Raw genomic sequence first — 24706 nt, forward strand, 5'->3', positions numbered from 1 at the left:
AGGCTCTTTACCACTAGCACCACCTGGGAAGCCCAGTTCCTATGTGGGTGGACAGCATCGTCTGATTGTGAGCTTCCTTCTCAAACCCTGAGATTATATCTATTTTTAATTCTTTTATGCATCAGATACTTTTTCTATAGATTTGCCATCGACATTTCTTATTTCTTATAGTTTAAATGGTCAACTGAATTCTGTTATAAATTCTCATCAATTACTTTATAGTGGACTCTTATTTGTCCATGCTTCTTGTTATTGTTCAGTCACTAAGTCATGTCTGACTATTAGCGACCCCATGGATTGCAACACACCAGGCTTCTTTGTGCTTCACTATATCCCGGAATTTGCTTAGATTCATGTCCATTGAGTCGCTGATGCCATCCAAACATCTTATCCTCTGTTGACCCCTTGTTATCCTGCCCTCAGTCTTTTCCAGCATCAAGGTCTTTTCCGATGAGTTGGCTGTACGCATCAGGTGGCCAAAGTATTAGAGCTTCAGCTTCAGCATCAGTCCTTCCAATGAATCTTCAGGGTTGATTTCCTTTAGGATGGACTGGTTGGATCTCCTTGCAATCCAAGGAACTCTCAAAAGTCTTCTTCAGCACCACAGTTTGAAAGCATCCATTCTTCGGCACTCAGCCTCCTTTATGGTCCAACTCTCACAATCATACATGGCTACTGGAAAAACCATAGCTTTGACTACATAGGGGCTGCCCTGGTGGCTCAGCTGGTGAAGAATCCTCCTGCAGTGTGGGAGACCTGGGTTTGATCCCTGGGTTGGGAAGATCCCCTGGAGAAAGGACAGGCTACCCACTCCAGTATTCTGGCCTGGAGGATTCCCCAGGCTGTATAGTCCATAGCATCACAAAGTGTTGGACATGACTGAGTGACTTTCACTTTTCACTTTGACTGTATAGACCTTTGTCAACAAAATGTCATCCCTGCTTTTTAATACGCTATCTAGGTTTTTCATAGCAAGACAGGAAGAAAAATAAATGAGTCTGCTTTGTTCAGTATGTATTGAAAATTTTATATCCATCTAGGCAGGGCTCAGAGAATTGCTTTCTAAGGAATGCCATTTTTTTTTTTAATCTTACCTGACTTCCATAGTTTTTTTTCACAGACCTGGGATTCTTGAACATCTTTACTATTTAGGGAAGCATTTCCTTAATTGAATGCCAAATGCTTTTGAACTTACTTTCTGATTTAATTATTTTATTTATTTCAAGTTATTTTAGTGTATGTGTATATGTCAGCAGATAATTTTGATAGTAATGTAGTGTATTCCCATTTAACAAAGGGGCATGGAAAAGATGATATAAATTTTAAGTTCATGGGAAAGTGTTTTTAAAAGAGAGAAAAATAATCCCTGCATGTAGAAATAAAGATTAAAATATATGAATTGACAATCAGGGGAATAAACTCACAAGTTGTTTCTTTGGGGGCAGAAGACAGTACCATTTAAAATTCTAATCACTCAGACTCTTTGATCACATATAAGTAAGATTAAGAATGATAAATGTTGTATAAAAATTAGTCAGGTATTAAACTTAGAGTGTCATACAGAGGAAAATGGATTCCAAATGGGTTGGATTACAATTCCTGTATAATTGATAAATTCAAGAACTCTTTCTTTGTGAAATGTGAAAGGACAATAAATATAGAAATACTGTAACAACTATTAATAAGAAAATTGTATGCATAGAAAATAGCATGGAAGAAAATATGCTGAAATGCACACCTCTATAACTATTAGATAGTTCTGGTTTTTCTTTGTTATAACTTTCATCTTTTTCCTAATAAACATGAATGCCTTTGATATGAGTGAAAATGTACAGTTCAATTTTTTAACAATATAGCTTAAAAAGAAAGGATTTTTTTTCACTTCCACATGTGTTTGACCTTGTGTAGGAAAGGAGGGGCTTATATATGTTTTTTAGTTTACAGGCTTATTTTTATTATTAATTCATATGGTTTTCAATTTCTTTAGAAAGATGTACGGGACATCCTCACCCCAATTCAGATTGAAGCCACTTACCACCTGGGACATCATGTCGTCAGTAAACGAAGTATAGAGGAATTCCCTCCACTTCAGCCAATTCTGCAGCAGAAGAAAGAAAAAGACATCATTGAGAAAACAGTAGGAATATTTTTCTTTATTTGAAACATAATGTGACATACAACTAAAGAAAATTTTTAATATTATATAGTTATGCGGAAGTGAACTATATGAATTCTTTTTAAATTTTTATTTTTTATAAAAATGATTTATGGTATGTCTTGTTTTCCATTCTTTTTTATTTTCCCTTTAGGATATTGAACTGAATACTTTTAACTATGCATTTAATCATAGCAGTGATTTCCCATATATACATAAAATGCTAATTTTCTGTCCTCCATACCTTGTCAGTGAAGAAAGTATATTTCTAGCAAGGACTTCTAATGGGAGTGAGCGGCATTCACAGGTTATTCAGGTCTTCATGCGTGCTCAGCTTACCTTTCTCATTTTCTGTCTCCTTTTTCATTTTGTCTCCCTCTCGCTCACCTTGCCCACAGATTCACTCACGTCTTATTAGTCAGATTTTACTCACTTATAAACATGCATATTTTATATTTAATTACACAACAGTTTCTCTTTTTAACTTAACTATCTGCTTTTCAACCACATCTCAGGATCTAAATGCATTTTGAGATTGATCCTGCACTCTAACCAGTGAACTGCTTTTTAAAATGTATGCCAAAATATATCAGTTTCACTGACAGTTTATTCCCAGGAATCCAGTTCAGACTTTTACTATCCAACAACGAAAAGACAGAGTCAAAGGATGTTTGGGGCTGTGGTAGAAGTACTCATTAAAACATTCACTTAGAGCACACAGAATGCAAAAGACGAAAAGGACATTTAAAGGTCTAGTTCATATCCTGACCAGGCAAAATTGCCCCTAAGTCACTTTAAGATATTTGAACTTAGAATCAGCACTGTCTGCTCTCTGTGCTAAATCAAATAAAGATGATAACTTAAGAGCAAATTTTCTCTATACCCTTGTATGAAAATATTTATAGAAGTCATTTTTTTCACTCTTTTGTTGAACTTCAGCTTTCAATATCAACTACCGTTAAATGCCTTTAATAATGAACATCTCAATAGTTAAAGTACATAAGCTCAACTCTTAGCAACTTGTAGTTATATTAAAATGAGCTACATTTTGATTCTTTGAACAACCTGCTTTACAAATAGGAGTAGTAGAAAAGAGTTATATTTAAGTCATCTAGAGAACGGTTTTCCCTGTATACCTCCCTCCGCTCTCCTGGTCCAGGCAGTCTCTGTTCTGACGTGCCATTTGACAGTGCCCCACTCTCTTTCCGTTTCATGGGCCTGGCCCCTCCTCTGACTCTCTGGACTTCTCTCTTTTCTGTCTCTCTCCCCCTTTCACCTGCCCCTCTCTGCTTTTTTCCTTTTATATCTTTTATGTCTGTATTTCTTTGTCCAGCTTATACCTAAGGGCTTCCTGTGTACCTTACAGTATCTCTGGGTCCTATTAAAATGCTCGGAATTAAATAAATTCTGGAATCTCTTGATAAGCTATCATTTGTTTTCATTCACTGTATCTTCACAGTAAAATTTCTACATTTTATTATTTTCAACAAATATAAAGCCACTGTTCTACCACCTGTGAAAACTGTGTCATGCTTATGCATAATAAGCAGGATCCCATGGCAGCACCAGAAAATCAAGAGGAATTCAGTGAAAAAGTCTTGGCAGTATAAGTTTTAAACTCTTACAGAGATGACTATCACAGTTTGATTAAACTTCTTTTTATACAATACTATGAAAGAGATTTTTTTTTTTTTACTTAACACAGTTGAAAGAACTTGATTCCTTTAGCCCTGGAATTGTTATCTAAACCTTCTAATTCTCAGATTGAACTCTTTGAAAGTTATCAATTTGCTATATTAATTTTTTCTCATGTATTATAGATAAGTTATTCTTTAAAAAACATGGAAATTGGCCTACTGATTTTAAATAAAATAAAAAATATTGTCATTTTATTTCCAGATAAACTTTGCCAGATTTTGTGCTCATGAAAACTGTACTGCTGATTTACAGGTTTCTGCAAAAATTGGATTTTTGAAGTAAGTGTACTTTGCTCTCTGTTATTCATCAGGATGGGGTACTTTATGTGTGCATGTGGGTTCTAAAGAATAAAGGACTAAGAACTGATCATTGGGGGTTAACAACATTTAAAGAGCTGGAAAAGAGGAGCATTATGCTGAAAGAGGCTACGTGATCTATACAGCAGTCATATAAGCATACGTTCAAAGGTGACCACTTACTGAAAGAATGTGTGAGCACCATGGTTTTATCAGGCATAATTTTAATCTTTTTATTGATAACTCAGGTATTTCAGGATTTAAGTGTGTTTTATTTTTTTTTTTTATTATTTTTTAAATTTTAAAGTCTTTAATTCTTACATGCGTTCCCAAACATGAACCCCCCTCCCACCTCCCTCCCCACAACATCTCTCTGGGTCATCCCCATGCACCAGCCCCAAGCATGCTGCACCCTACGTCAGACATGGACTGGCGATTCAATTCTTACATGACCGTATACATGTTAGAATTCCCATTCTCCCAAATCATCCCACCCTCTCCCTCTCCCTCTGAGTCCAAAAGTCCGTTATACACATCTGTGTCTTTTTTCCTGTCTTGCATACAGGGTCGTCATTGCCATCTTCCTAAATTCCATATATATGTGTTAGTATACTGTATTGGTGTTTTTCTTTCTGGCTTACTTCACTCTGTATGATTGGCTCCAGTTTCATCCATCTCATCAGAACTGATTCAAATGAATTCTTTTTAACGGCTGAGTAATACTCCATTGTGTATATGTACCACAGCTTTCTTATCCATTCATCTGCTGATGGACATCTAGGTTGTTTCCATGTCCTGGCTATTATAAACAGTGCTGCGATGAACATTGGGGCACATGTGTCTCTTTCAATTCTGGTTTCCTCAGTGTGTATGCCCAGAAGTGGGATTGCTGGGTCATAAGGTAGTTCTATTTGCAATTTTTTAAGGAATCTCCACACTGTTCTCCATAGTGGCTGTACTAGTTTGCATTCCCACCAACAGTGTAGGAGGGTTCCCTTTTCTCCACACCCTCTCCAGCATTTATTGCTTGCAGATTTTTGGATAGCAGCCATTCTGACTGGTGTGAAGTGGTACCTCATTGTGGTTTTGATTTGCATTTCTCTAATAATGAGTGATGTTGAGCATCTTTTCATGTGTTTGTTAGCCATCTGTATGTCTTCTTTGGAGAAATGTCATTTAGTTCTTTGGCCCATTTTTTGATTGGGTCATTTATTTTTCTGGAATTGAGCTGCAGAAGTTGCTTGTATATTTTTGAGATTAGTTGTTTGTCAGTTGCTTCATTTGCTATTATTTTCTCCCATTCAGAAGGCTGTCTTTTCACCTTGCTTATATTTTCCTTTGTTGTGCAGAAGCTTTTAATTTTAATTAGATCCCATTTGTTTATTTTTGCTTTTATTTCCAGAATTCTGGGAGGTGGATCATAGAGGATCCTGCTGTGATTTATGTCTGAGAGTGTTTTGCCTATGTTCTCCTCTAGGAGTTTTATAGTTTCTGATCTTACATTTAGATCTTTAATCCATTTTGAGTTTATTTTTGTGTACGGTGTTAGAAAGTGATCTAGTTTCATTCTTTTACAAGTGGTTGACCAGTTTTCCCAGCACCACTTGTTAAAGAGATTGTCTTTACTCCATTGTATATTCTTGCCTCCTTTGTCAAAGATAAGGTGTCCATATGTGTGTGGATTTATCTCTGGGCTTTCTATTTTGTTCCATTGATCTATATGTCTGTCTTTGTGCCAGTACCATACTGTCTTGATGACTGTGGCTTTGTAGTAGAGCCTGAAGTCAGGCAAGTTGATTCCTCCAGTTCCATTCTTCTTTCTCAAGATTGCTTTGGCTATTCGAGGTTTTTTGTATTTCCATACAAATCTTGAAATTATTTGTTCTAGTTCTGTGAAAAATATGGCTGGTAGCTTGACAGGGATTGCATTGAATTTGTAAATTGCTTTGGGTAGTATACTCATTTTCACTATATTGATTCTTCCGATCCATGAACATGGTATATTTCTCCATCTATTAGTGTCCTCTTTGATTTCTTTCATCAGTGTTTTATAGTTTTCTATATATAGGTCTTTAGTTTCTTTAGGTAGATATATTCCTAAGTATTTTATTCTTTTCGTTGCAATGGTGAATGGAATTGTTTCCTTAATTTCTTTTTCTACTTTCTCATTATTCGTGTATAGGAATGCAGGGGATTTCTGTGTGTTGATTTTGTATCCTGATTATCATTAATATAATTGTATTTATTTTTCAGACATTTTAAGGTGCCTGTTAATAGAATTTTAGTGGCAAAATGAGCTAAATTTTATTACATAATGCTTAGCATTTTATCATCCAAAAATTGTTTACATAGTTCAGTGAAGTGAAAGTGTTTGTTGCTCAGTCATGTCTGACTCTGCAACCCCATTGACTGTAGCCCACAAGGCTCCTCTCTGTGAAATTCTCCAGGCAAGATTATTGGAATGGGTAGCCATTCCCTTCTCCAGGGGATCTTTCTGACCCAGAGTTTGAACCCAGGTCTCTTGCATTGTAGGCAGATTCTTTACTATCTGAGCCACCAGAGAAGTCTGATGCACAAGTTCAGACTGATGCACAAAATCTCAAATTTATGTGACACATTTGAAAGGGAATAAACCATTTTGCTTTTCTAAATTCATAGAAGGGAAACAGAAAAAAGAAAATACATGTAACATGCTTAGAATAGTGTACATAGTGCAAACTGGATAAATGTTTGCAAAAGAAACCATTGTAATTTTGCATCGTATTATGTCCTCTCTATTGACATTATTCTGCATGTGGAAGGGAAGATGTAAAAATGAAGATCGGAGATCTATACTTCAGGTTAAGAGCTAGTTGTATATGAAAAGTGAGAGAGGCAAGGAGGCGTCACTGACAGGGCAGGAAAATGGGAGACTCTTTTGGGGAGGTAGGGATATAAAGGAACCAGGTTTAAACTGGGGTATTCTGAGTTTGGTGAGTTTTCTGTATGTAGCTCTCCACTGGAACATGTAGTTCAGGATTGTGTTTGGGGGTCCTCTATACATTAGTGACTTGGGAAAATGCCTGGGGTCAAAATGGAAATTTCACAGAGAAAAGCACTAAGGATCAAATCTTGGCAAGGGTGGATAAATTTCATTTAAAAAGCTTGAAAAGAATAAGGAGTTACTCCAGGAGACTGGAAAAGTAACTTCATAGAACCAAGAGGAAAATCAAGTTCATGGTGCGCTAGCCAATGGAAAATGTAAAAAGAGAGGTTTAATACTGTAATTTTATAGAGATCAGAAACCATAATGAATGAGGAAAGGTCATGGAAGTTGGCACTTAAAATGTGACTGGTGGGGGAAAAATAGAAAGTCACCAGCAAATTTTAACATAGAAATGTCTGAGCAGTTGTAGTATAATGATAGCGTCAGTGATTAAGGGAATATTTGTGTATTTATCCAAGGTTATTTATTTAATCATGGGATGATATAAGCAAATGTGAGGATCAAAGGCAGGGAAAAGAATAAATTGAACAGAGAGTCGACTTAAATCCAGGGGACACTTTCAGATCCTACTTGAATTCTCCTGTGAAGGGTTTGGCAACTGTTCACATTCTTTTTTCAATGTGTTTTGCTTTCATTTCCATGATGCCATCCTACTTCCATTCTCTTTGTGTTGCTACTTCTCTGGCCCTGCCTTTTCAGTTGTGCTGGAGGATCACTGATTTTGGCTTTGTTGGCTCTTTCTCACGCTCCCATATTTTCCCTGGATAATCTTACTCACAACTATGACCTCCCCTGGCCTGCCTCTACTGCTGATGCCAGATCCATGCCTCTGAGCTCCACACCCACTCATGCAATGCCTATCACACATGAACTGTTGGGTGTCTAGTCACTATCCACCAATGACACAACCATTAGTTACCGAGGCCAACAACCTGGAGTTCAGCCTGCACCCTTCTCTCTTTCTTATCCCTGACATCAAATAAATTACCCAGCCTTATAATACTACCACCAGATATACCTTTTATCCATCATACTATTGTATCTCTACGACTGTTGCTTTGAACCAGGCACTCAATATCCTGCCTGAATCAATGGGCTTAACCGCTTTCTGGGATACTGGTGTCTGACTTTGCACTATTCGAATTCCTCTACCAAGATGTTTCCAGAGTGAGTTTTCTCACTTACACTTATGATAGCAGGGCTTTAGTAGTTCATTATCATCTTAAAATCTGAAGTCCTTAGTGCTCTTTCTTAGCAATTCCACTGAACTTTTTTCCATTGATTGCAGAATATTTATGGTTCCTTGGCCATAGCATCCTCTCCTGAGCCTCTGTATCCTTTCACTTCGACCTACCTATGTGGTTAGCCCTTATTTATCTTATGAATCTCAGCTGTTTCCTAGGTAAAGCACCCCCCCCCCCGCGCTTTGTCTCTGGCTACAAAAACCCAAGTCCTCCTGTGGTCCTGCCCCCATTGCACCTGTGCTCACCACTATTATTGTCCATCTCCACACTATCCTATAGGCTGCTTCAAGGGTCTATATTTTCATCTTTGTGTCCCTAATGCGAAATACAGTGCCTGGAATGCTCTAGGTGACAAATGGACGTTTGCTGAGAATGCAGCAAGGTCCTAAAGGAAAGAGCATGGGGATCAGATGCAGGTAGAAGGGTTAGGCTTAGAAGGCAGTTAAGATTTTTCCTTATCTTGAGCTAAGAAACTGTGAACAGATGCTGACGTTAAGACATTTTAATGTGGTAGGAGGGCAAGTACAGAGAACTCATGGATGGCCAGAATAAAAACTGAGTTTATAAATGCAAAGTGAGGGCTTTGAGGATGGGTTTGGGACCTTGTGAAGGGAACGGGAAAAGATTCAAAATGACTGTAATAAATGGGATGGAGAGTCAACCAGGAATGAGTAAAAAGGTTGACAAACAGTGTTGAGTACCCTGCTGGGGTGGGATGACATATGGCAGAGAATAAATTAATTCTTTTCACTTAGGCAATGCCAGGATAGCCTTGAGCATCTACAGTTGAGGGCCAAGAAGCCCTAACCTATTTGATTGATAATTGAACTCTATACTTAAATTATCCAGATTGGCTGCTTAGATGTTCCTAAAACAGCAACCACTAACTGCTTCATAATTCAGCATGTAATTGTGGTGCCTTTGTTGAAATATTAGATGAATAATTTATAACCTTCCCATTCATGTATTTATTTTCTTCCTAAAATGCTTAGTCTTCCTGGTACTTTTGCTCTCTGTCATGAGCCTTTGATAAGAAGAATGATTTTGTGTGGGAAAAATTATCTAAGATATAATTAAGTGGTGTTTTCATCTCTTTAAATCAGACACCCCCACTGTCACCTGATCATCTTTCATTGCAATTCCTCAGGCCCATGAAAAAAAAAGTTGAAATTTATAGGAACTTGTGAAGAAGGCTAATTTCCTGAAGCATTAAAATATATCTTCCTGAATTAAGATATTAAATCATTAATTTAATTATCAGTTTTTCTTCATAACATATTTCTCATAATAAGAAGTTACTTTGCCTACTTTGTATTTTAACTTGAAATAATAATGTTTCTTATTATAGTCAAAATATGAAGTCCATAATGATTGTATGGTAAGACACTGTTTCTCAAGATGTGGTCTTAGAGTCACCTTCATGAGAATCAGCTGGGATGCTTGATAGAAATGCAGGCTCCTAGGCCCTGACCAACCAAATCAGTATCCATGGGGACCAGGCCAGAGATATTCATTATTAAGAAGGCTATCAGTGGTTCTTATCAAACTAAAATCTGAGAATCCAAGAATTGTTGTGGTTTAGAGTTTAGATTTGAAGTCAGGCTAACCTGGTTCAAGTTTATCTGTGGTTTACTAGCTGAATAACCTTTTAAAAGAAGACTTTCAACCTCTGCAGACTTCCTTCCTCATCGATAAGAAGGTAAAATAGTGCCTACTCTGTAAGGTTGTTTTAAAAATAAAATGCAGTGATGCAGAGCAGTACATTACCTAGGCAAAGCCTGGGACACATGGAAATGTGATGTTATTATTTTTTATAACATGATTGGGATATTTATAGACCGTATCCCCCAAAAAGTTTCTATTCGGCAAAAAAAATGAACCGTTGCCAATGAATTCTAAACATTTTCTGATCATGCACTGGTTAATGTCCAGAGTTTATTGTTTCTTTATGTCCCAAGAGTGCTGCTGACTGTGCCTAGGTCAATAGTTTTCAGTTCTGCGAAGCCTGAAGTGGCCTGAAAGTCAGTGTAAAGTATAAGCCCCATATCTTTTGCATCAGTTATAAAGGTTACAAGCTATTTCCATTAGGTAAATGATAACTTACTTGAAGAGTTTTCAAGTGATAACTTGTCTAATGAATTTTTAGGCCCACAGGTGAAGGGTTATGACCAACTGCTTTGCATTTTAATAAACTGTACTCTATCAGACAGAAATCTGCCTTTCACACATGAGTCCTACCTGCCTTCTCAGTCATGGTAGGCAAATTGCAATCATATGTTCTATGCCTTCTCCCAACTGTAACTCCATTGGCCCTGATGGCATGTCTGTGTCTCAGAGCTACAAACCTACTTCAGGTGAATGTATTTACTCCATCAAAGACATGAGTTCCTGACGACTGCAATAACTGACTGTCAGCAGCAAGCTAAATAGCGCTGATGCACTCCATTTCATGTTTCCATGAAGTTGAGGCTTCCTCCTGAATCTCTAAACTCTCAGGTCAGTAAACCCCAATCAAATGGACTTACACTGAGAAATGAAGATGACCAAATATCTTTATCAACATTCCAAGTAGAATTTAAAGACAGAGTGGCAGGTATCAGCCATCGCACCAGCAGCTGAAAGTCGAGTCTTTCATGGAGATGGCTGATCTGACACTACCTCTCTTCTGTGCCTCCGTCACACTTCCAGGGTAACAGCTGGAGGGGCTTCCTGACCAGAAGTCCCCACTTTTGGTTAGGAATGCTTTTAACTGTAACGGAATATTAGACTAACACTAACTTAATGCATGCTCAGTCTGCTGCTAAGTCGCTTCAGTCGTGTCTGACTCTGTGCGACCCCATGGACTGCAGCCCACCAGGCTCCTCCATCCATGGGATTTTCCAGGCAAGAGTACTGGAGTGGGATGCTATTGGCTTCTCCTGAACTTAATGCATAGAGGCGTTTAATAATTTTGCAGAATCAGCAGTCTGGAGAAGGTGGATAGGTTCAATGCAAAACTACCAAAATCTGGACATTCATGGCTCATGTCTATCTTTCCAGTTCTCTCGGCTTTTCCCTTGTGGTTATCAGAGGGCCATCACAGCACAAGCTTCCCAATAAACAGAAAGGGGCGGAAGCAAAGTTCCGTGTCCTCTTGAGGCTGGCTTTCGAGGAAGGGAAGTGTCTGAGCAGACTTGTTATCCTGATGAACCAGACTGTGTCACATTCTTCCCACTGAATCTCTCCTGGCTGAAGGAGGATGGAGGCATCATGATCTTAGACTAGTCAAAATTCACTCCCTGACACCAAACAAGGACCTTAGCTTCTGCAATATCAAGGGGACACTCCCTATTGCTTGAATAATCCAGGGTTCTGTTAGCAGATAAGAATGGAGATCACTGTTGGATAGACTGTGTGTGTGTGCACACGCACACACACACGTGCACTCAATTGTTCAGTCATGTCCAACTCCTTGTGACACAAGACTGTAGCCTGCCAGGCTCCTCTGTCCATGGGATTCTCCAGGCAAGAATATTGGAGCAGCTTGACATTTCCTTCTTCAGGGGATCTTCTCGACCCAGGGATCAAACCCAAGTCTCCTGAGTCTCCTGCATTCCAGGTGGTTCTTTACTGCTGAGCCTCCAGGGAAGCCAGACAGTGAGCAGTGTGTAACTACACTGTTCTTTTAGCCCCAAAAGAGTAAGTCTAACAACACTGTCCATTTTTACAATGCTGATATTAGGAATATATTCCTCACTGATGTCACCAAGTTTGGGGAAGAGGAATTGTATGCTTTATACACTAAACATTCTAATTACTAGTTCGGTCTTCCAGTCATATTCCTCTGCTAGCTGCCTTGGGCTCTCAATGAGTTTGTCTTTATTCAGTAAAATCTTCTTAAAGGTCAGGTAACTGATATTTCCCAGTAGATGAAAATTTTCCAGTGCTTAATTTTTTCCCAAAGTCAGTAATAAAGACAAAAGAGGAGACATATTTACTTGGGCCTGTAGGCCACTTCCTGCAGGTTAGGTTTTGTCAAATAAATGACTCATGTACATTGACACGGGTACATATTAATTCATGTTATATTTTGTTCTAGCATCTTGATTAAAAACATGTTAGCTATGAAGCAGTCATTCATCTTATAGAGGCAAAGTGCCTTCATTATATTAAGACTTAGGAAGCATTCATTCAGGAAAAACATAGAGCCTGGTGCTGAAATACATCATTTTTCTATTTTCCCCTTATTAAGGTATGATTCTGTATGTATACAGTATCTTGATCTGCTTAAATTACGTGGATTCTAGGCTTCTTTGTAAATTTCAAGTCTGCATTACGCAGGTTTTAATGAAGAATGGACCACGATTCCCAGGAAAAGCTCTGGTTCAGCCTTGTCGCGCTTCCAGATGTGCACCTGGTCCTTTATTGTGTCTCACATGAAAAGCTGGTGGGCCTCCTTCTGCCGGCCCCTTGTTAATGATTCAAGGTCCAGTAAGATATATGCGTACATATGTGTGTGTACATGTATATATATACACGTATATATATGTACACACATATACACAAAGAGTAGAATTGTAATCATGATACTGCGGCAGAATAGCTTAAAAAAGGGAAATAGACCAGGAGCCTCGCTGCTGAAATGTGAACAGTGTGTGTTTCTCTTTAATTTGCTGTTGTCTTGGAACCTAGCTGTTTATGCAGTGCTTTCACCTTCTGTTGCTTGTCTAAGTGCCAACTTCTTTCCCAAAGGTGTTCAGTGACTAATGCTTTGGTTACAAGCCAGAATATTTTATAAATGTCTATTTCTAGGCAGCTCTTCTACAAGTCTTAATTAAACTTTAATGTCAAGCTGAAGTTTACTTTTGGAACCGCTTCGGTTCCTTTAGCTGTACTTTGGTTCTGGAGAAGTAGAAGGGTTGTGGGACAGCCGTGTTTGTGCACAAGCAGATGAGTGCTAACGTAACACAAAGGTTTACAGCACAAGAATGAGCAAGTCACAGCCATCCCCTCACATGTTGGAGAAAGAGCACACGGTCACTGAGTCAGATTCTTCTACCCTGAAATGTACCTTGGGTTTAGAAGAGTTACTGCCTTGTTAGTTATCATTCATCCTCCCAGAAATATCCAACTTCTCAGACCCAGGGGTCAGAGCTAGAAATGCTGCCTAGGAACATTTTAATTCCTTTCTCCTCAATGTCATTACTATCAGACAAGGAATTATGAGGTCTAGGGGGTCATTTCCTCTAAAGCAGCATCCAGTGCCATCTGAAATAATGAAGCTTCTGTTACTGTCAAAATAATACAGATTTTAAATATAGTAATATGTGGTATGCTTATTTTGAAATAATTATGCTCCTCAGTCAGGCTGCTCAATGACAGAGCCAGCAAACTTTTTACATGAAGGGACAGACAGTAAATATTTTAGGCTTTGTGGGACAGAGATCCGTCTCAACTGCTCAACTCTGCTGTCAGAGTGCAAAAGTGGCTACAGATGAGTGGGCATGGCTATGTTCCAATAAACCTTTATTTGCATGACCGGGCAGCAGTCCAAATTTGGCCTTCAGGCAGCAGTTTTTGAACCTCTACTCTATGGTATGCTTGCTTTTTATATGAGAATCCTGTAGGACATTTTAATTTTTTATGATTTAAACATAGTTATTTATACTGTATTTTCTTTTTTTCCCCACTTTATTTATTTTTTTGGAGGCGAGTCACTATACAGTATTGTAGTGGTTTTTGCCATACATTGACATGAATCCACCACGGGTGTACATGTGTTCTCCGTCCTGAACCCCCCTCCCACTGCCCTCCCCATCCCATCCCTCTGGGTCATCCCAGAGCACTAGCCCCAAGCATCCTGTTTCATGCATTGAACCTAGACTGGTGTATTTTCTAAACATAACTTGTTAGTAAAATTTCAACTGGTTGTCAGAATTAGCCTGATTTAGAGATTTTTTTTTCAGGAATTAGTCCTGGGTTAGAGGTCTGCTCGTAGATAGACAGACTGATGGACACCGCATAATTACATATATATGTTTACTGGAAAACTATAGAGGCTCCAAACTGGAATTGTCAAATTCCAATGATAGTTGAAAAGATAAATAAAATATAGCATACTTATAAACATTAATATGCACACTAGTTAGAAGAAACACTTTACAACTCTATGCATCAATATAGATTAATCTTAAGAACAAAATTTTGAATACAGAAATGTCAGATACTGAAAGATTACATAGTGACTCTGTTTATATGAAGTATAAAACTGAGCAAAGCCAGTCTAGACTATTAAAAGCAAGATAGTGGGTGGTGGCAGTCATTGGAAGGGGGCACAAAGGTGTTTCTTTGATGCTGGCAATACGTTTTTCTCAATCTGGGTGATGCTTTCACACATGTATTCAGTTTATAAAAATGTACTGAGTGCTCCATTCAGGTTTTATGCATTTTTCCTTATGTATGTTCTACCTAGATAAGAAAATTTAAAGTGGTAAAACAATTAGGATAAGAGGGGAAGAACTTTTAGGAATTAGGTGAAATGTCTGATTTCTTAAAGATATATTATTAGAGGTATAAAAGGGAGATGTGTCCAAAAATTATAATTTTGTTTGTACATCCTGAGGTTAATAATATTTTGCTTCTTAAAAACTGTTACTGATATTTCCAGTATCAATGTTGCCATCAATTTATTGGCCAGCTCAATAGCTGTGTTGTCGCTAAAACATGAGGTTGTGTGGGTGGGGCACAGAGCATATGAACGTGGAAGTATTAGATGTTTACTTTATCTTAATGAAACATTTGGAGTTTGCATTCCATCAGAAAGCAGATAAGCATGGCTGTAATGTCATAGAATGTATACAGTTCATGAAATTTTAACAGTCAGTTACCCAATACTTCCTCACTTTCCGAACTTTCTTTACTGTTACTCAACCATTTTTAAGGTTACTGCATTTACGTGCCACACATATACTCTGAACACTAATTGTGTTGCTAGCCTTGGAGAAAATAGTGATAATCATGACCCAGAACGTTTCTCCAAGAGAACTTATTCTAGTGGTGAGCAAAACCAGACAGTGTGAACATCCCGGTTTATAGGGTTGCCCAGTGTGCGGGATAGTTGGAGAGGGAGAAACCACTTTCATTAGGAGGATGCAATGCTGGGTGAAGGGGCTTAGCAATGATGATCAACTGGAAGAACTTCTGAGAACTCTCAACATTGACACTCAAGCCAGAACCGGCGCTCACCTGTCCATTTGGATGTGCGGCAGTGTTCTTGTTCCGATTCACAGGATGCTGAAGCATTTTTGCAGTTGTTTTTTTTTTTAATTTGGCCCATTTATTAGTAGAGGTGAGCAGTCTGCCTTAAGAAATTAATTCTAATCCGACAGATTTTAGTGGGACCCGTTTGCTGGCCACAGCAGCCCCTTCCCAGTGTTGTGCTCACATCCACCAGAGCAGCCTCTATTTTGGTGGAAATAGTCTGTTCTTCTTCCTCAGTTTTCCCCATGTCCCCCTGTGGCTTGGGAAACAGCTAATTCAGTGTCTATTTAAGGATCAAGAAAGAAAATGAAAAAAAATCTTTTAGGAAAATATTTTGAAATAATGAGAAAAATATGTAAGATGATAGAAGCAGGAAGTTAAACAGAAAAACAAAAAGCAGTCTAGTTTAATTATAACTAAATTTTAAAACTTTTCTTGTGTAATAACTAACTAAATTTATCTGAAGCTGGGAAATTGAGTTCTTTTTTACATAGATTTACATCTACTTGCATGGGGTCATCTCCTATGGTTGTATTTCCAAGTTAATATTTCATGTTCATGATAAATAAATGAAGAGATGGATTTTTAGTTCCCAAAGAAAAACTAAATAACATTACTTCATTTTTAGACCACATGAAAATAAAACCTATCTCGCTGTTGGAAGTATGAAGACATTGATGTTGAACGTGTCTTTATTTAATGCTGGAGATGATGCGTATGAGACAACTCTGCATATCAAGCTCCCCACCGGTCTTTACTTCATTAAGATTTTAGATCTGGTAAATATCAAACATATTTTTGGTCATCTGATGCAAACAGATGACTCATTGGAAAAGTCCCTGATGCTAGGAAAGACTGAGGGGAAAAGAAGGAAAGGGCGTCAGAGGCTGAGATGGCTGGATGGCATCACTGATGCAATGGACATGAACTTGGGCAAACTTTGGGAGATGGTGAGGGGTGGGGAGGCCTGATGTACTGCAGTCCATGGGGCTGCAAAGAGTCAGACATGACTGAGTGACTGAACAACAAGAAGTATCAAAAGCTATAGTAGCATGATACTACATATTTTACTTATTTTTTAAAGAATTTAAATGGCATGAATGACTATCACTTTGAGGTATAAATATTTGACGTTTGAGTCTTAATATTCACACTTAGCACTCAGGTTTCCAGTGTTGTTACTTTCTCTGTGCCCCTAAACAAAATGGCAAGTTTCTTGGGATATGACTGAGAGAAGGAGAGTCAGCTTCCTGCTTCCAAATGCTACTATGGGACAGAAGATACTGTCCAGTTATGCAAGCAAGCTGCCAGGTGCCACTGCTCTCCTCCCTGGTACACCCTCACCTGGGGCTATGATGCTGCTCCTCATGGTTGGGGTCTGGACGTGGGCAATACTGGCCTTCCATGCTGGGCTCCTGGAGATACTGCTCTGCCTTTTAGGTTCACATATACTGTCTCAGTCCCACAGAACTTCCAAAATGCTAGAACCAGTGTCAGATTCCAAAATCCCAGTGTCATCCAGTTGCATGCAAGTTTCTCTTTTCCTGAAGGAGTTTGGAGCATCTGGAAAGAATTTTTTTTTCCTTTTTACCGTTGTGCCTTAGCCACGAGTGCTTAAACCCATCAATGAGGTATTAGTAATGTTGAATTTGAAAGAGCAATGTTTCAATCACTTTCTTCTTGGATATTTCTCTGTCTCTTAGAAAATTTACCCATCTCTCATCCAGAGACTTTCTTCACACTAATAGAAAGTCTTCTGACCTCTCACAGATATCTACTGCCCACCTCCACTAGAGCCTTGGGGGCCTACCTGCAGTGGTGAGAGGAAAACTCAGCTACTGAGGGAAACATGCACCTATGAATGTACATAAATGTGTATTTCCCCAAACATTTGAATATATGTATCATCGTGATTACAGTGTTTATAAGTAAATACCTTTATCACCTTCTCACATCCCAGACAGAAGAGGGCCAATGAAATGCAGACCTTATGAATTCCTTGCTTAATAATTTTTCAAGGAACCCTGAGTTAAATAGTGAGCAAAGAAAGACGGCTGAAAGCTGTAAGTCCAGGAATTATTCTGTGGAGAATTTATGTGAATTTAGACTAACTATATTCTTATACACACATGTTTATGTAATTTAATTCCTCCTGATTTATTCCAAAATTAAATAGAAAATGGTCTTCCAAGAAAGTACATTCTCTGGGGATGATTTTCTTTTCAAAAACCATCCTTAAACATATGTGACGGATTTCTTGTCCCCTTCTACCTAAACCAGTTGTATCGTTTTTCCTTTCAGGAAGAGAAACAAATAAACTGTGAAGTGACAGACGGCTCCGGCGTAGTGAGACTTGACTGCAGGGTTGGTTATATATATGTAGATCATCTATCAAAGGTGAGCACTTATAGTTTTTGCTACTCACATGAATATAAAGTATTTTCTGTTTTCTGTATCTGTGCTGCATACAAATAATTTGTTGTTATTATTTACTAAGTAAGTAGTTAAGTGAAGTCAAACCAAAACTAACTGGGTTTGAGATCTTGGAGATTTTTATATTCTTGGCAGTGTTCACTGTTTAAAAAATTTTTTTTAAAGGGAGGGCACCTGTTTATGTCAGGATGGGCATGTGAATGTTCAATCAGAATTCTGCTCCCCAGTCTCACACTTTCCCAACACTCCCCCCTAGCCCACCCCAGGTGATTCTATCTGCCAGGCATGTTACCTCTGCTACACAAAAAGGTGTTTCTGGCAAGAGTCCACACACAAGTTGTTAAAGCATCTATCTCGAGTTTTTGTCGTTCTGGACCTGCCTCTCTTTACATTCAGAGGAGGCTTTGTCTCTGCACATCACTTGAGGGAATGCTGCCGCTTTAACATTGCCACAGACCCCACAGCTTCCCCGCAGCTGTCTCAAGGGCTAGCCTGTGCTTCTAGAACAGCATCTCAAATGCATTTCACATTTTTTAAACAATAAGAAAAACTAAAATTCAGATTGTAAAAAAAAATGGTTTTTATTATTTTTAAAATGGGTGTTCCCTGTCTGTGTTTTTCAGACAGATGTTAGTTTTCTTCTGGATGCCAGCTCACTCAGCAGAGCAGAAGAGGATCTCAACATCACAGTACATGCCGCCTGGTACTTTTCACTATGAAAAAACAACTGTGTTAGATGAACCCCTCACTTTGGGGGAGAGAAACGGGGGTCACTTTAGGGAACCATGGACTATGTTCCATTATCTGCAGGAGCAAACTTCTCTTATGTGATCTGTTAAAACAAAAAAACCTTCTAACCTAAAGCTTTATAGCACAGAGATAAATAGCAAAATAGCAGTGTAGACAATGACAGCGAGTTTCTGCCAGCTGTGGCATAAGTTGTTTTTACTGTTACATCTACTTTTATTCTGACTCTTCCAAGAGCATATTTTAAACCAGCCTCCAAGTACATTAGGTATACATGGGTGTAATTAGTTCTCTCTGATGAGAATTTTTGTGCTGACTGGACTCTGAGAGTCTCTTCTGTTTGCTTCTGTAGTGAAAATGAAGGGGAAACAGGCGATGTCAAGCATAATAAGGTGACTGTGACAATACCTCTTAAGTATGAAGTCATGCTAACAGTTCACGGGTGAGTAGACATGAAAGCCTCCCGTACAATTCTGAGCTGATTTTGAGTTCTGTTGCTTCTTAAATCATTGGTCAAAAACAGGTTTAAGGTTTTTTATGAAAAGAGCATGTGCTGTTTCTCTTAACAGTTACCCTCGGTGTTGCAGCTCATTGCTTAGCTGTTTGTGATTTTAACTCACTCTGTAGTCATCACTGAGACCACCTTATATTAATGTCCTGGGGGAGGAGACTTCTTCCTGGAAGAGTCCACCAAACCTCTAGCAGGCCACATTCGGCCTTTTTAGCTATACACTGCGCAGGCCAGGGCCCCAGAGTGCTGGCGTGCACCGTGTATGGCCATGCCCAGTGGCCACGGCAAGTGTGAGGTTTGGAGCAGTGAAAGCTTGGCCACGTCACTCTTGTCCCAGCCCTGCACCTACCAGTGTTGCAGCCGAACTGGTACAGGAGAGCTGGCTCCCTTGTCCAGTCTCTACAGCTGTGAGTTACAGAGTTCCTCCCCTACAGCCCCAGGGCCAGCATTCACTGACTCCTCACAACCTTAGTAATTCTTGGAGTGGACCCTTCTCTGATTCAGGAAGGAGATGTGAGGAGAAGGAATTTTTAAAATAGCACTGAGAAAATCTTTCATGATTTTGCTGGAAATTATTAAGCTGGTTAATCTTAGTTTAAAGCAATATTCTTAAAGCAATAGATGATACAAGATACAGAATGAAGAGATGGGCTTTTCTAGTTGCTCTAAATGTAAATCGCCTCCCGTCATTTTTAACCAGCCATAATGCTGGCACACAGGTATATAACAATAAAGCCATGGACCCGAGTCTCCAGTTAGATAAAACGAGCAGGGGGAAAAGGAAGCCTTTTGAAGGCGGGACTGAGGAGCAGAGAGAAGCCGATGCCATCTTTCTTGGATTCGAATGTGTATCTCGCCTCCTTGATTTTGTTACGATGAGTGTGTCGTCCCGGTTTTCAATTAAACACATCTTGTTATTTTGAGCAACGAACGCTCTGCAGCTATGAAGCTGCCTAAATCTGCAGCATTTGGATATCTCTCTCTGCTGTGAAAAAGAGCCTCTAATATATTACCTCATGCGTGTGTGCTAAGTCGCTTCTATCATGTCCAACTCTTCGCGACCCCATGGACTGTAACCTGCCAGACTCCTCTGTCCATGGGATTCTCCAGGCAAGAACACTGGAGTGGGTTGTCATGCCCTCCTCCAGGGCACCTTCCCGACCCAGGGTTCGAACCCACGTCTCCTACAGCTCCTGTGCTTCAGGCAGATTCTTTACTGCTGAGCCACCAAGAAGTCCATATGACCTCATGCTGCTGCTAAGTCGCTTCAGTCGTGTCCGACTCTGTGCGACCCCATAGACGGCAGCCCACCAGGCTCCCCCATCCCTGAGATTCTCTAGGCAAGAATACTGGAGTGGGTTGTCATTTCCTTCTCCAGTGCATGAAAGTGAAAAGTCAAAGTGAAGTCGCTCAGTTGTGTCCGACTCTTCGCGACCCCATGGACTGCAATGCAGCCTACCAGGCTCCTCTGTCCATGGGATTTTCTAGGCAAGAGTACTGGAGTGAGGTGCCATTGCGCTGCCAAATATTCACAACCTGGGGAATCGGGATTTCCCTAGAAAAATTCCTTGAACTTCATTACCAACCATGCATATGTCTCATTTCAGGTAAAAGAGGGACAACCTTGTATTTTAACAAAAACTTGCCCTACTTATTGGTGTTTGAATTGTTCCCCACACTTAGGGTTCATTACAAATAGCCAGCAGGAATTGGTGGATGGTGAGAAGTAATTCAAAAATCTGTCAGATACACTGAAGTATAAGTGGATATTGGAGCCTGAGGGCAAAGCTAAGAATTTATCTCATATTTTTCAAGTTTGCATGAATCATTTGAAGGCTGAGAGAGATGGAACGGTCACTAGAGTGAGCTGGCAGTATTGGGAATGAAGTAGAGGATATTGGTGGGAAGAGAAATTTTCACCCAAACTAGAGCCCACAGCTTTCCAGTAGCGCCACCTGGGAAATTCATTACATTTTCACAAAAATTCTTAACAAGAAAGTGTTCTTACCTTTATGAAAAGTACTCCTTGGTACTTAGAAGCGTCTGTACTCTGAATTATGTCATATTTAAGAGATATGCTATATTCAGACTACAGAGAAAGGTTTTTCAAGTACCTCATCAAATAAGACAGTTGAATTAAATCTGAATTCTTTTCTGCCAGGTTTGTAAGTCCAGCTTCATTTATGTATGGACCAAAGGAGGAAAATGAGTTTGAAATGTGCGTGACAGAGAAAATGAACTTCACTTTCCACGTAAGATGACTGTGTTCATATTTTGTATTCATGTTGTGAACGAACTGTTACTGAGGCACTGCTCCAGGGGACGTCATGTGCGTGTGATGTCCCTCAGGTCTGGGAGGCCACAGATGGCTGGGGGCGGGGAGAGAGCTGCCTCAAGGCTCATGCCCTCGCTTCATGGGCCCCTTCTCTCCCATTCGTCCTGTCCCTGTTACTGAGCCCACGCTCCTTATAGTCCAAGTGGGAACAGAGGTGATGCCTGAAATAGGCAAAGTTATGGGAGGAGCTGAATATGCTTGAGATACATGCAGAAATCAAAATAGGTCAAGAGGAAGGCATCTTTTGGTGCCAATCAGTGAAACTTGGTCTGAGCTTTATACAAATCCTAACATTACCAAGCGAAGATTTTACCTCCGCATCTCCACTTAATGTCCACTTGGTCAGCCTTACAGGCCATTGGTATATGCCTCTGTGACAAGTGATGTATCATTTAGTAAATCTTTTTAAAAGCAGAAAATATTATCATCATCCAGAAGTATTAACATACTAATATATAAGCTATAAATTCATTAACAATTTTTTTTACTGTCAAACTGAAATCTTTGTTACAGCATGGATGTTGATAGTGAGCAAACAATTGGACACAATATCCAAAACAATATTTTTTCAATCAAAAGTACTACTCAGACATTCTCAGAGCTATATAACAATCTATAGAATGTGAGTGAGTCCTGGATTAGGAACATTATGATAATTGTAAGGCAGTGCTTTTTAAAATGTGTATCAGAATCACTTGAGATGTTTATCCAAAACACAAACTCCTGGGCCTCTGCCCCAAATCTGTGGAAGAAGGGTGACCTCAGAATGCTCTTGAGTCTGTACTCAAGTTATTGTATTGTTATACTAGAATACACTAGTATTGGGAAAATGTAGTCTTCTACTTTTAAGTCCCCAAGAATGCTCCTGTCACAGTCCAGTGGGGGTCTATGTTCCGATAAACAGAAATTGAGTTGGACTCTAGAAGGCCTATTTATTTACAAATAATAGTTTAAAAGTATTTTTATAGTTAAATTACAATGGAGGGACTGGGCCTAGAGATGCTTTCAGTCTCCAGGCTTGATGAGTTGTTCAAGCATGAAGGTGTTCTCAGAAGTCTAAATGTTATTAGATGAACACAAATATACTGCAGGAGAGCTTGGTGATTTGCTGGCATCAGGAAGACCTTGTCTAAAGGTCTGGGTAGTGCTGGGCCCCATGGCTGACACTGCCTCTTACAGCTGCCCTGTGCTTCCAAGACCGGCAGTTACCACCTGTCCCAAAGCCAGGCACACTCCCGCTTAATCTACGTGTCTGCATTCAGAATATTATTGCAAGACTCTGAGCCATGGTGTTTCATTTAGATATTATAGCACATCTCTTTCCTAACTTACTGTGTTGGTTTTATAGTTTTCAGGAGGCAGTTCAGTTCAGTTGCTCAGTCGTGTTGGACTTTTTGCGACCCCACAGACTGTAGCACACCAGGCTTCCCTGCCCATCACCACCTGTTAGAGCTTACTCAAATTCATCACCGAGTCGGTGATGCCATAGAACCATCTCATCCTCTGTCATCCCCTTCTCCTCCTGCCTTCAATCTTTCCCAGCATCAGTGTCATTTCCAATGAGTCAGTTCTTCACATCAGGTGGCCAGAGTATTGGAGTTTCAGCTTCAGTGACATCAGTCTTTCCAATGACTATTCAGGACTGATTTCCTTTAGGATTGACTGGTTTGATCTCCTTGCAGTCCAAGGGATTCTCAAGAGTCTTCTCCAACACCACAGTTCAAAAGCATCCATTCTTTGGTGCTCAGCTTTCTCTATAGTCCAACTCTCACATCCATACATAACTACTGGAAAAACCATAGCCTTGACTAGATGGACCTTTGCTGTCAAAGTAATGTCTCTGCTTTTTAATAGGCTGTCTAGGTTGGTCATAGCTTTTCTTCCAAGGAGCAAGCATCTTTTAATTTCATGGCTGCAATTACCATCTGCAGTGATTTTGGAGCCCAAGAAAATAAAGTCTCTCACTGAGTTTAAGCCAACTTTTCACTCTCTTGTTTCACTTTCCTCAAGAGGCTCTTTAGTTTTTTGCTTTTTGCCATAAGGGTGGTATCATCTGCATATACGAGCTTATTGATATTTCTCCTAGCAATCTTGATTCCTGTTTGTGCTTCATCCAGCCTGGCATTTCACCTGATGTACTCTGCATATAAGTTAAATAAGCAGGGTGACAATATACAGTCTTGATGTACTCCCTTCCCAATTTGGAACCAGTCTGTTGTTCTATGTCCAATTCTAACTGTTGCTTCTAGACCTGCATACAGATTTCTCAGGAGGTAGGTCAGGTGGTCTGGTACTACCGTCTCTTGAAGAATTTTCCACAGTTTATTGTGATCCACACAGTCAAAGGCTTTCAGTTCAGTTTAGTCACTCAGTCATGTCTGACTCTGCGACCCTATGAACTGCAGCACACCAGGCCTCCCTGTCCATCACCAACTCCTGGAGTTTACCCAAACTCATATCCATTGAGTCAGTGAAGCTACACAACCATCTCATCCTCAGTCATCCCCTTCTCCTCCTGCCTTCAATCTTTCCCAACATCAAGGTCTTTTCAAATGAGTCAGCTCTTTGCATCAGGTGGCCAAAATATTGGAGTTTCAGCTTTAACATCAGTCCTTCCAATGAACACACAGGACTGATCTCCTTTAGGATTGACTGGTTGGATCTCCAGTCCAAGGGACTCTCAAGAGTCTTCTCCAACACCACAGTTCAAAAGCATCAATTCTTCTGCGCTCAGTTTTCTTTATAGTCCAACTCTCACATCCATACATGACCACTGGAAAAAGCATAGCGTTGACTAGTTGGACCTTTGTTGATAAAGTAATGTCTCTGCTTTTTAATATGCTGTCTAGATTGGTTATAACTTTCCTTCCAAGGAGTAAGCGTCTTTTAATTTCATGGCTGCAATCACCATCTGCAGTGATTTTTGGAGCACCCCCAAAATAAAGTCAGCCACTGTTTCCCCATCTATTTGGGGAAGGGAAGTGATGGGACCGGATGCCATGATCTTAGTTTTCTGAATGTTGAGCTTTAAGCCAACTTTTTCACTCTCCTCTTTCACTTTC

At 39.5% G+C, this 24706-nt stretch overlaps 1 protein-coding gene across 1 annotated transcript in view; it reads left to right on the plus strand.

Moving 5' to 3' along the window:
- ITGA4 (integrin subunit alpha 4) overlaps positions 1 to 24706 on the plus strand; it is a 99182-nt gene that overhangs the window by 64628 nt on the left and 9848 nt on the right. Inside the window, exons 16-22 of the mRNA XM_013968519.2 lie at positions 1988 to 2137; positions 4055 to 4131; positions 16247 to 16397; positions 17920 to 18015; positions 18675 to 18754; positions 19151 to 19240; positions 21471 to 21561. Coding sequence (XP_013823973.2) covers positions 1988 to 2137; positions 4055 to 4131; positions 16247 to 16397; positions 17920 to 18015; positions 18675 to 18754; positions 19151 to 19240; positions 21471 to 21561 — 735 coding nt within the window. The remainder of the gene's footprint in view (positions 1 to 1987; positions 2138 to 4054; positions 4132 to 16246; positions 16398 to 17919; positions 18016 to 18674; positions 18755 to 19150; positions 19241 to 21470; positions 21562 to 24706) is intronic.

Source organism: Capra hircus, chromosome 2 (assembly GCF_001704415.2).
Source record: "Capra hircus breed San Clemente chromosome 2, ASM170441v1, whole genome shotgun sequence".
NCBI classification, from domain to species: Eukaryota; Metazoa; Chordata; class Mammalia; order Artiodactyla; family Bovidae; genus Capra; species Capra hircus.